This window comes from Myotis myotis, unplaced genomic scaffold (genome assembly GCF_014108235.1).
Source record: "Myotis myotis isolate mMyoMyo1 unplaced genomic scaffold, mMyoMyo1.p scaffold_m19_p_19, whole genome shotgun sequence".
Taxonomy (NCBI): domain Eukaryota; kingdom Metazoa; phylum Chordata; class Mammalia; order Chiroptera; family Vespertilionidae; genus Myotis; species Myotis myotis.
In genome coordinates this window covers 14,046,574-14,058,988 of record NW_023416323.1, presented here as the reverse complement: position 1 = coordinate 14,058,988, position 12,415 = coordinate 14,046,574, and the positions used below count along the sequence as shown (strand labels likewise).

At 58.3% G+C, this 12,415-nt stretch overlaps 1 protein-coding gene across 3 annotated transcripts in view; it reads right to left on the bottom strand.

Annotated features, from left to right (window-relative positions):
- Nucleotides 1-12,415, bottom strand: part of CBFA2T3 (CBFA2/RUNX1 partner transcriptional co-repressor 3) — a 62,101-nt gene that overhangs the window by 16,427 nt on the left and 33,259 nt on the right. Inside the window, exons 2-5 of one of the 3 annotated variants that reach the window (XM_036346257.1) lie at nt 11,219-11,368; nt 7,364-7,441; nt 4,140-4,381; nt 3,904-3,993 (exon numbers count right to left, since the gene is read on the bottom strand). In XM_036346257.1, coding sequence (XP_036202150.1) covers nt 3,904-3,993; nt 4,140-4,381; nt 7,364-7,441; nt 11,219-11,336 — 528 coding nt within the window. In that variant the 5' untranslated portion in view covers nt 11,337-11,368. The remainder of the gene's footprint in view (nt 1-3,903; nt 3,994-4,139; nt 4,382-7,363; nt 7,442-11,218; nt 11,369-12,415) is intronic. The other 2 variants (XM_036346255.1, XM_036346258.1) reach the window with 2 other exon arrangements.

The following is a 12,415-nucleotide window of genomic DNA, read 5'->3' as shown; positions in this document are numbered from 1 at the left end:
GAGGGGGTGGCAGGCTGGATGGAGGCCCAGCACCAGGCCACTTGGGAGAGCCCGAGTTCTAAGTATTTGTAAATAATTACAATTCCCCAACTTTCTCATGGCGTTTCAAAGCTGCCACACAGCCTTCTCCTGCCTCTGCCTCCCCAGAACCCAGCAGCACACCCGGACCCAATCAAGCAGCCGATGCAGTTTTGTCAAGCAGCGCCGGCTGCCAGGTCTGTTTTTCTGTTTGGATAGCTGAACGCGGGCCAGCCCGCCATCTGGCGAACATGTTAGGAGCATGAGCTGGGGAAGGAGGTCCCGGGAGGTCTGAAGACGCCAAACATCCTCCTCTCCCTGGCTGGCCCCTCCTCTCCCTCGCAGTCTCCCTTTGGCCGGCCGGCAGGGCGGGACTGCACAGGCACCGGCTGGTCGCTGTTGGGGTGGTAGAAACATCTGGATTCTTGGCCGGCTGGGGCCAGCTGGGAGCCGGGACCACGGGTGGAGGCTGGTTGGGCGGGGCAGCCTCTTCCAGCTTCTGGAAAGCCCCAGCACTCAGCCAGGCACAGCATTGAGCTCAGGAAAGGGTGCAGGGGGCCCAGGGTCCTTGGGTTGGGGAACAGGGACCCCAGCCCAGAAGAAATGGGTAGAGACGGTGGAGGGCCATGACTGGCAGATCCCTCCAGGCAGCAGTTCCCATTGTGTCCCCAAAGGCCCAGGTGCCAGGGAGGCCTCACCACTTTGGTGCTAGACAGACTAAACTGGTGGCAATGATCTCTGGACCTGGACTCTACTGTCTGAATGAAGGTTCTGACGCTGCAGAAAAGCCTGGAACTGCCCTCTTCACAGATGGGAACTCTGTTTCAGAGGGAAGTCAGTGTTTGCAAAAACAACCACAATAACGGTGTTAGTTGAGCTGACATCTTCCACAAACGGCATGCCCGCGGCCAGCGCCCCCTGCTTTGCCGTGTGACCTTGGGGAAGTCACTTAACTCCTTTGGCTTTTGCCTCATCGGCAACTGGAGCTGTGAACAGCACCTGCGCCTTCCGTCCTGGACGTGAAGGGCTCCTGTGAGCTTCTTATGAATTAACTCTTCCATGCCAACCCGTGAGGTGGCTGTCACATCCCCCGTGACGGGGAGAGGACTGAGGCCAGAGTCTTTCCAAAGCCCATGGGTGGAGCTGGGGTTTGAGCCTGAGCTGCATTCTCAGCCAGAGTTCCTGCCTCTCTGCAGTACGATAGCTCCAAGGGCCCTGCCGTCAGGGTACCGCACGCTGCCCACACAGTGGGCCTAGTGCACCATCGTACCCGTGAAGGTCACAGAGGAGGTGACACAGTGGGTTGGGCAGGGGGCACTCCTGCTAGGACCCCCCACAATGCTTGGGTCCTAAAGGGGCCAGAGCTCCTACAACAAGGAGGATAGGGGCTGCTCCCCGGGCAGGACCATGGGGACAGGCCAGGGCCTTGTCAACAACCCCCGGAAACAGAACTGGCTGCCCCCCAGGAGCTGCATGTCAGTGAGAGGAATGGACTGTGTCCTTGACAGTCCTGTCAACCCAGGGCCCTGGGTGTGATCCCAGGCCCCCGGCGCTGCAGGCAGGTCGCTCACCCTATAGAAAGAGCAATCTAGGCACAGAAGCCCTAATAGCATATGAGAGCTTCTGTGGACAGAGGGGAAACTGAGGCAGAGAGATACCTCAGCAGGCCGTGCTAGGCTGGGAACGTCCTGTCCAGCGCCTCATGGGGGTGTGTCAGGGAGGATGCTGGGGTGCAAGGCACAGTGGGCATTGGGCAAGGCCTGGCTGGGGAGAGCAGGGGACGCGGATGTTGGCCCTACCCCTGCTCCTCGGATAAACAAGGGCAGCTGACGCGGGCGGGCTGGACATCTGCTGTAAATATTTGATCCGACAGAATAAGCAGGCGCACTGTGTCCCCGAAGATGGGGAGTGGTGGAGTCAGCAGTAAGTTGAAAGGAGGAGAGAGAAGGGAAGGGCTCCTAATGAATTGCAAATGACTGCCAGATGGGCCCAAACCCTGCTCCATGCCAGCAGCCTCTTTGTCGCCAGCTTAGGAGTGTGAGCTCAGTGGGGTGTGGGCGGAAGGGCAGGAAGGAGGGAGGGAGAGAGGGTGTAGATGTGGGGGCACAAAGTGGGGTCCCCTTGGCAAGGGACTGCAGGGAACAAGGTGTGGGTCTGGGACATACCCTGTAAAAGCAGGGGGTGTTTGGAGTCTGACGGAGCCAGGTTCCAGCCTTGGCTCCATCTCTCCACCAGCGGGGGAGACCTCAGGGCCTCAGTTTCCCCACCTGTTAATCAGGAACTATGCCTGTGCCACCCCTCCTTACAGGGATCCTAGGGGCCAGCAGGGGAGGTGTCGAAGGTGTTTTGCAAAGCATGCCTTGTCTGCAAAACATTTTTAAGTCCCCAGATGACAAAAGCCAATTCTTCACGTGCATTGCTTCACGAAATCTTGCTAACAGCCTGAAAATGATTCCCACTTTACAGCTGCAGAAAATGAGGCATGGAGGGGCGAACCAGCCTGGCCCAGGCCAACAGGGGCTCAGCTGCAGGGGCAGGGCTCAAACCTAGGAGTGTCTCGTCTGCTCTGTCCTGCCAGGGCCCGGTCGTGCGGTGAGTACGGCCCACTCTGGAAGCATCTCAGAGGCTGGGAAATGAGAGCCCCAGGGAACCCTGACCTCAGGAGGTGCACGGCAGCAAAGGGTCATGGGGTCAAACACTTTTGGGAATTGTTTCCTCTTGGCCCTTCTGGGAGGGGGTGACCCTCGTTTAGGGGAGTGAAGACCCTGAGAAGTACTGAGTGAAGACTCTGTCGTAACACGGTCTAGGCCTGTGCTTGTCCTTGTGGAAATGTAGGTACTGACTCTGTGGGTCGGGGCCGAGCCCAGGAACCTGCATCGCTCATAAGCCCCTGGTGCTGCCACCAGACACCAGCTCTTCCCGCTGAGAAGCCTGGTCCGTTGTTTATCTTCCATGTTTGACCACACGACCTTTTTTTTTTGTTTTTGTTTTTTACATCTGACAGCATTCGTTTATCTACCCACCTTTCCACCAACATACCACCCACCATCTGTCTGTCCACCCACCTGTCCCTCCATCTGTCCTCTGTCCCTTCCCCCTCACTATCCCTCAAACATAGCAGGCACACCCTTCTCCAGAGCCTTTGCACATGCTTGGAAGGCTCGGTGCCCTGCTCTCCACCGGGTTCCCTCCCTCCCCTCCCCAGCCCTCATCATCTGCCCCTTCCTGTGTCACACATCACAGAATTTATAGCTATTTCTGGTTGGCTGTCTCCCATCCCACCAGGCCATTGGCTCCAGAAGGGACTGTGTCTGCTGTGCTCCCTGCTATCTCCCTAAGCCTTGCACAGTACCTGGCACATATAGGTGCTCAAAAAATAGCTGTACAGTAGACAAGTGCCTTTGGCCAATACTATATAATAAAAGGCTAATATGCAAATTGTCCCCTCAGGAGTTCGACCGGGAGTTTGTCTCTTGCTATGACGTGCGCTGACCACCAGGAGGCGGCGTGGAACATGCCAGGTGACCAGCGGCGGTGGCTGGGCACTGAGGGAGTGAGGGAAGGAGGAGGCAGGAGGCGGGGAGGCTGGGAGGTAGGGAGGCTGGGAGGCGGGAAACCTGATTGGCCCTGATTGCTGGCCAGGCCCAGGGACCCTACCCGTGCACAAATTTTGTGCACCGGGCCTTTAGTAAATAATAACAGGACTGATTGGAGAGCTTTCTTACAGCACTGGGTTTGGTGGCTGACTAATCCGGTCTGGCAACTAGTCAGAGCTGTTCCCTGGGTATGGGATGGCTGAGCATGACGCCTGGTCAGAGCTGGCAGAGAATGAACTTGGGGCTCCTGGGGGAGGCCTTGGCACGAGGGAGCAGGGTTTGCTGTTACCTTCAGGAAAGGGATGACAAATGGGCGCAGTGGGAAGTTGGTGGCCTCCTGAAGCTTGGAATGAAACTCCTCAATGGTCAGTGTAGAGTTCTGAGGGGAGAAAACCACCACGCATCAGCCCAAGCCCCGTCCACCCAGCCCGAAGAGGGCACGAGGCCCGAGGGCTGGGCACGACCCAGTATCCCCGCGTCCCCGCTCAGCAGCCTCATCCTCTGTGGCCATGCTGCCCCACTCACCACAAGCCCCAGCACAAGCGTGCGGACGCGTTCCCCGATCTCTGGGGAGATGTCGCTGCCGAATTGCTGCAGGGTGGTGAGGAAGCGCTTGAGTTTGCTGAGCTGCCGTGCCCCGCAGGCTGGGGGCAGGTGTTGTGTGGACAGTGAGGCTGTGGATGAGGTGGCTGGGCCATTGCTGAAGCCGTTGGGCGTGGATGGGGTGCCGTTGATGGCTGTCGGCGAGTGGCTGCCGCCGTTCATTACTGTGGGGGAGAGGGGAGTGAGGAGCAAGCAGAGAGCCAGGGTCCCTGCCTAGAGTCACCGGGACGCCATGGGAGCACCACACCCTTTACAGATGCGTAATCCGGGGCCTGGAAAGGTGGAGCCTCGTCCCAGGTCTCAGGGAGTGGGGGCTGCTTGGTCAGACCCTCCACCCCCCAGGCTGCTCAGTGTCTACTGTGAACAGAGGGGCTTCTCCACTATTAGGGACCTGCTGGCCCACTCCCCTCTCCTCGGGGGAGACCACTCCTCCACTCTCCTCCACCATGACAGCCCTGCGAGGTGCCCACTCCCAATCAGGTGCCATCGCCCACACAAGGGCTCCAACCCCCGTGCTGATGGGACTCGGGTGGGGCAGAGGGACCCAGACACCCCAGGACAAGTGGGGCTGGATCCTGGCAGGGGAGCCCCTGGGCTGGGTGCTGCTGTTGCGCAGGCTGTATGTGGAGAACCAGCAAGTTACCTAAGGGACCCACATGCACACACTACAGGGGCCCCAGGAGCAGGGCTGTGAGTTACCCAGGCCCTGGCGGTATCATCCAGGGTGTCCCAGGGCTGGCAGAGGCCAGAGGTGCTGGGAAATGGTCCCAGGACAGCACCTCCTCCCTCAGGCTTGGGTGACAAGCTCTCACACTGGAGGTGAGGGAGCCCTCTGTGCCCGATCACCTGCATGCCTGTCCCCTAGCCTCAGAAACCCTAGTGATGACTTCCAGGGTCTACAGAGAGGTCAGAGGTCACAGGCTTCCAGGGCCCTTGGTAAGGGTGGAGGGGACTCGGGGTGGGGAAGCTGGATATTTCTGGGAGGCCTGAGGCTCAGCTGCTAAACCTGGGAGCCGCTCACACCTTGCGTCCTTGGCTACCACACCGGCACCTGCTCCAGGCGGCTCACTCTTGTTCTTACACTCAGCCCCTTGTATGCTCATCTGCCTGCTCCCTCGTCCTACACCTGTGGGCACTCCTGGCACGGGGGTTGGGAGTGGGCACCCTGCCTGAGGCCCTATATCACCTGCACTAGCTTAGATGGGGGTGAGACTTGGGCCTGGCCTTCGTTTCTTTATATGCAAATGACCCCTGGCCCAAACCAGGGGCGGCACTTCCCCACTCCACAGTGCTGGGCCCCTCTGCTCCGGGCTTCTGCGGCTGAGAGAACCACGCTTGTTCTTCTACCCATAGAAGGAGCCAGAAACGCTTGGCCTTGATTGCTTTCACATGTGGGTGATCACGCATCAATAACTGGCCCCCACTTAGCAGAAGTTCGGAAATCACTGATGAGGCAGGGCTGACACAATGCGCGTGGAAACCTGTCTGCCTCCCTGGTCTGGATGATCGTAGGAGCGCCTTCTGGACCCTAGAAGTGACACCAGCTCTGGAATAGTCCCGCAGGGAGGTGCGCCTTGCTCAGCCTTCCCTCTCACTCTGGGATGAAGAGAGAACTCCAAACACAGGACAGGAAGAGGCCCCGTCCTCCCCCCGTCTGAGGCATCATCCAGAGGACCCTGGACAGACCAGAAGACTCCACTGTTGTGCTAATTTTCTGTCTCACCAGCGAGCTCCAGCCAACCCCACGGCGGACCCTGACACACACACACACACCCTGGTCAAGACTGATGACGGCCACCAGCGGTCACACCAGCCAGGCCAGGAGATGGCCCACTGCCACGGGAGACCTCTCCGCGGTGGGGGGCTCATTCCGAGTGGCAGAGTTGGGCTATCACCTGGGGTCTGGACCTTCCGGAGGCTTCTAAGATGTGTGGCTGTCCATGCTTCCTGGGTTCCCACCCACGGCCCCTGGCCCAGCCTGGGCCCAGCCTCCCTGCAGCTCCCTTACCAGCCTGCCCTCGGTGCCTGGGTCCTCCCGGAGGCCTGCTTGCCCTCGCTGGCCCGTGCTCCCTCCCTCAGGCTGCCGGGCAGTCTCAGCAGCTTGCTAAAGAGACGCCGAAAATAACCCCCGGCCACAAGTGCTTTCATTCCACAACAGGTGTGTTACTAAGTTAGACCGCACACGTGTCCCCGGCTGAGGTTTGGGGGCACACACTAGCACCCCCGCAGCTCCCCAGCCCTGGGCCTGGGCGGGGGTCAGGCTGGGATGATGAACCAACAAACAGCCTCCCTGCCAGCCCCTCTCCCTGCTGCAGAAGCAGCTCGGGCTGGGAATCACACCGTCCTGATAGCGCTGCAGTGCAGCGACGGCCGGACCCAAGAGCAAGGCCAGGCATCACAGAATAATGGCAAGGAGGACCACGCATCACAGGACATAAATAATGCACAATCATTATGTCACCTCCTTTTGGAGCGGCAGCCACGCCTGGGCTGCGCAGTCCAACCGGCTTGCAGTGGGTGCCTGTCCTGATGCTGGCTGACATCACTCTGAGCATCGCTCCATGAAAACTTCCTGTTATGGACATCGGCCGTGGCCTGAGCACTTTGATGGAAATGTCCACTAGTGACCATAATGTCCACTGAGCACCCAGTATGTGCCAGGCCTCCGGCCGACTCCACCAGCAGCATATGACAACTTCTAGGTGGGGAAACTGAGGCACAGATGGTGGTACCTGCCCAAGGTCGCCCCACTGGGAAGAGGAGGAGCTGGGATTTGACCCAGGCTGGGGTCTGCCCTTGAGCTGCTAAGCTACGGACTTGCATTGACATTCTACCTTCTCACAACGCTGGGATCGGCCATATCTGCCCTGTTTTGTGGATCGGGGAAAAGGAACACAGAGGGTGTCCACCTGCCTAACGTCACACAAGTCGTGAGGAGCAAGGCTGGGAGGTGACTATGGGTCTGAGGACTCCGGCTTCTCTGCTCTCCTGGGCCTGCCCTTCGGACCTCTCTCCTCAGACCTCACTGACATGCAGACGCAGTAGTGGATTGTGTAGGCAAGTGGGGTCATCGTCAAGGCCTTCCCAGGCAGAGGGTGCAGGTGAGGACCTCCTGGGAGGCCTGTGGTTTTTGTTATTTTACTTACAAAGACAGACCATAGACCATTTTAAGCAGCCATGAAAACGGCCGTGGGGCAGGGACATCGCAGGCCCGTCCTCTCGATCTGTAAGCAAAATAAGAAAAACACTCTGTGAGGAAGGGGGCCACGGGCAGGTGGCTCTGCCCTGCGGGGTGTCTCAATCGGCCCCTCCCCTCTCTGCTTTATGACAGCAGTTTTGGGGATTGGGCCTGTCACCACCTTAGGCCAGTCATTCCCTTCTGAGGTCTCAGCTTTCTCGGTTACATGATGGGGCTTGACTATGGGCTCTCTTAAGGACATTTCTGGTGGGACCTCCCAGGGGCCTAAAGAATTCTGGCATCTCCATCTGCATGAGTGGGGTACCTGGTTCTTAAAACGTTCTCTTCCTGGAAGGTGCCTGCTGACCCCACTCAGCACCATCCTCAAGGGACCCAGAGCCTGAGCTGACTTATGAATCAGGGCTAGGGGTCTCCATCGACAGACAACCCAATGATGGTTCCAAAACGAAGCCCAGGACCGAACTGTCATGAGGGGAGGAAGCACCAAACAGGAAAGAAGATTTGATTTGTTTGAGCTGGAATTAGTGAGCGGAGGCCAGAGGAGACAGGCTATGCTGCTGTAATCAGAAAGTGAGCCCCCTGTCACATGGGGCAATCAAGGGCAGGCTGGAGTGTTAGCCATTTGAGGGTCCTCCCAGCTGCAGAGTAGCTCCTTACATTCCTCCCCAGAGTTCTCTCAGCCCCCCTGTCCATCTCCCTAGCACACCACAGCTTCAACTTCAATATGAATTTGTGCCTAGGGCCGTCACTGGGCAAGAAAACCACAGCCCTCCAGCCCTGGTTCAAGGTCAGCCTCTGGTCAGCTTGGCTCACAGGCTGGTCCCAGGGAAGCTGGAGAGACTCTTGGCAGGAATCCGAGGCTGAGCACAGAGGCTCCGTCCATTCAGGCTGCCACCAGCCAGGTGCATGGACATGGCTAACCACCCGCTCTCAGGGAATTCTTCGGTAGGAAACAAATCTGAGGCCACCTAGAGGTGGCCTGACACCCAGAGAGATGGCCCCAGCAGCCCAGTGAAACTAAAGCATCAGCTTAGAAAAGAATTACTTGTCTCTTATGACCTCTGTGCTCTAAATAGAGCCGGGACCTCGAATCCAGGAGCATGAGCCCGCAGTGGTGAGGGCGCACGGGGATGGGAGGGTGTAAGGGGAGCACCCTGAGCCACACGCAGGCCTTCTGCCCACACGCACACCTGTTCACAGGCCTCCTGCAAGCACACGGAGGTGGTGTCAGCTGACCTTAGCCCTGTCCCCAACCTGAAACATCTGGTTCCCAGACCATTGCTTTCTGGAACATGGGCTCCTGGAGAAAAGTAGGCTGAGGGAGACGCATGTGCCCGTGAGCCTCAGAGCCTTGGCCTGACCGTCAAGTGTCTGTTGGCTTCTCCTGCTTGGGACCGAACACGAGGTGGGTTGTCACCTTAGGTCAGCGGTTCTCAACCTGTGGGTCGCCAACCTGTGGGTCGTGACCCCTTTGGGGGTCGAACGACCCTTTCACAGGGGTCACCTAAGACCATCGGAAAACACATATATAATTACATATTGTTTTTGTGATTAATCACTATGTTTTAATTATGTGCACTTTTTAACAATGAAAATACATCCTGCATATCAGATACTGACATGACGATTCATAACAGTAGCAAAATTACAGTTATGAAGTAGCATTGAAAATAATTTTATGGTTGGGGGTCACTACAATGTGAGGAACTGTATTAAAGGGTCGCGGCATTAGGAAGGTTGAGAACCACTGCCTTAGGTGGTGGCCCATGGCCTTTCCTTGGGAGCTGCTGCTGCCCTGCAGGAGTCATTCCTTTTCTCCCTGGCTGAGGTGCAGGCTGTGAAGTTAAATACAACTCATGCCCCCCTTTTCTACCTACGGGCCCTGACGGGGTGGCAGCTGTTGAGTAGATGGAGATGCTGCCTGCGTTCCACTCAGAGGTGAGGACTGACTCTGCCAAAAGAGAGGGCAGGGTGACCAGGCGGCCAGCGCCACGCAAGAATTGTGTGTGTGAGAAAGCCCAGCCTCTGGCCCCTTCTAGTGTGGCTGACAAAGGCAGACGCGGACCTGTGGGCTGAGAACTGTGGAGTGAGAGCCTGCTGCCCTGGGCCCGTCCTGGGGCAGGAGGCAGAGCTGAGGACCTGTTCCAGTCTCTGTGATGCATGGGGACCCTAGCTAAGACCTGCTAGAAAGGGGGAGCCGGAACCTTCTGTGCCAAGCGAAGGTGTAGGGAAGGGTATTGGTCACTAAGCTCCTACTGTGTGTTGAGATGTCCCTGTTTTCAGGCTGCCACACACGGCAGCAGGTGTTATCACTCCATTTATCAAACTGAGGCTCGGAGGGTCAGGAGACTGGCTTAAGCCAATATCCTACAAATCAGGGGCCGAGCCTGACCCCACAGCCAATGCCTTTTTCCTGAGGGAGGCTGGGCCATGAAGCTGGGGCCAGCCTTGGGTGGCACACCCGGCGCCCTTTGTGTCCAGACATAGAGATCTAGACCGGCCTTGTGGTTCACCCTACACTCTGGGCGGAGCTATGGGTCCTGGCTGGAGACAGCTGCTCTTACTGCTTAGCCCAGTGAGGACCAGGAGCCACAGCCTAAGGCAGTGATGGCGAACCTTTTGAGCTCGGCGTGTCAGCATTTTGAAAAACCCTAACTTAACTCTGGTGCCGTGTCACATAATGAAATTTTTGATATTTGGGACCACAGTAAAACAAAGATTTACATTTACGATATTTATTTTATATATTTAAATGCCATTTAACAAAGAAAAATCAACCAAAAAAATGAGTTCGCCTGTCACCTCTGACACGCGTGTCATAGGTTCGCCATCACTGACCTAAGGAGTCCGTGGCTCCTGCCACACCAGAGAGGCTTCATTTGGGTTTCAAAGCCTGGGAAGGGTCCTGAGGTGTGGAGGTGGTGCACGGATTCTCTCCAATGCCCATCAGAAACCCTTAGGACACACTGCCAAGCCCCTGGCGCAAACCTGAGGATTTCCTTCCCAACTGTTCAGGGACCCAAATCACGGAGTCCCCGACTTCTCTGACTCTGAGGAACAGACTCCAGCAGTGGCGGTGGGTTCCGGAGGACCCAGAGCTGCTGTGAGGGTCGAGACACTCAACCTGGATGTACCCACAGCTGGCGAGGCACTGCCTAAGGGTCTGTTCTACCCACCACATTGCTGGCAGCTGAGGCCCTGCTGACCCCAGTTTCTGGCCAACCTGCACCCCCCACGGGGGCCTGGCTGCAGAGCCCCTGGTATGAGAGCTGGTGGGGAGCTCCTCGGAGACCAGAGCCGCCTCTGCCGGCTCTCCAGCAGGGCGCAGGCCTGACTGAGTTCACCTGCACTCCGTAACCTGCTGTCTGACCGGGAAGCCCCGACCCCCGCCGAGTTCCAACATAACAGCCAACGTTGATGGAATGTTCACGATAGGCCAGCCACTGGGTAGGAACTGCTATGAACTCACTTGTCTGCACAGCAGCTCAGCGAGGCAGGGGCCACAGCCAGCTCTGCTGTATAGATGAGGAATGTGAGGCCCAGAGAGGTTGTGTGGCTTGCACAAGGGCCCACAGCTACGAAGTGGAAGAGTTGGCATTTGAACCTCAAAGCTTGGCCTCTGAGCCATGATGGGCCCCCACCTTTCAAGGGCCGTTCAACGGTGGATGTTTCAGGGCTTAGGGCACAGGAACCGGAGCACCGGCTATATTAGCATGAAATGAGGTTGGCACCTCAGCAACTTCAAGGGCCCCAGAGATCTCTCTGCTCTGCCCCATGTGGTGCCCAGCCCGGAGTTACTCACTTGTGTGGGGTGTGAAGGAGTGCCGTGTGGTGCCCTGGGACGCAGAGGGTGGAGGGGGCGGCATGCTGGGGGGCGTGGACCGGGGCTGTGTCTTCACCTCCGCGGGGGAGTCAGGCATCGCGGCAGCCTTCTTCTCCTTCCTGTCCACTGCTGTGCGGGGTGCGGGGAGGGGAGAAGAAGAGAAAAGCCAGTGAAGCAGGCGGAGCAGGGAGGGGGCAGCGCCTCCCCAGCCACACCTCGTGCCTGAAAAGCCCCGGCCCCCAGCAGCTGGGTTTGGGACTGTGCTGCTGGGGACCCAGGTGGCGGTTACCCAGCTGGACCCAAGGTGGCCCTGTCTCTGCCCACAAAGCCAGATCCGGCCCCAGGGCCTGGCCAATCCCAGATAAGCCCCAGGTGTGTTCACAGGTGGCTGATATCTCACCCACCTGGGACCAGAGGGTGGGCTTGGGTCAGCCCATCTCAGGTAGGCTGCTAGAGCCCTAGGCTGGCCAGCACGGGGGCTTGGATCCTCCATGGGCTGGGGTGGTGGGCGCTCTGGTACTGCGGACCCGGGAGTCGGGCGGCACCCACTGAGGCAGCCTCCACCAGCACTTCCTGAAGGGCCTGTTCAGATGCACATGCCGGCCTCCCCACCCCCCTTTCTGATTAAGCCGGTGAGGGTGGGCATCTGTGTTTCCATCAGGGCCCCAGGTGAGGCTGTTGCAGTGGGTTGAGGCCCCATTCAGGCTGGAATGGGGGTCTTCCAGGAGACACGGGGTGGTGGAAACTCCTTTATAACCATCTCCTGGCCCTGGGCAATTCCTGGGAGCAGCCAGGCTGGGGACATGGTCAGTTTCAGGCCGGCCTCGGTCTGCCCACTCAAGGTGTGGTCTGTAGCTCAAGGGTTGAGGCCCTGGAAACGGTCAAAAGTCCTCTGTGGTCTGATGCTCTGCTAGGGGCCAGCTGCGTGGGGAGAGGGTGCAAGTGGCAACATGAAACCTGGGTGGGGCCTGAGCTCCCGGCCCCACAAAGCAGGACGCAGAGGAAAAGGCCTCTGAGTTACTCTGGCCAAACATACAGGCCCTGAGCCAGCAGCTGCCTGGGCATTCTTTAAGGTGGAAGGGGGTGAGCACTGGCCCCCGCTCCATCTTAACACAGGGTCAGCCAGGGCCCGCCCGCGTAGGCCACAAAGACCTGGGAGCAGAGGCTGGGATTTCG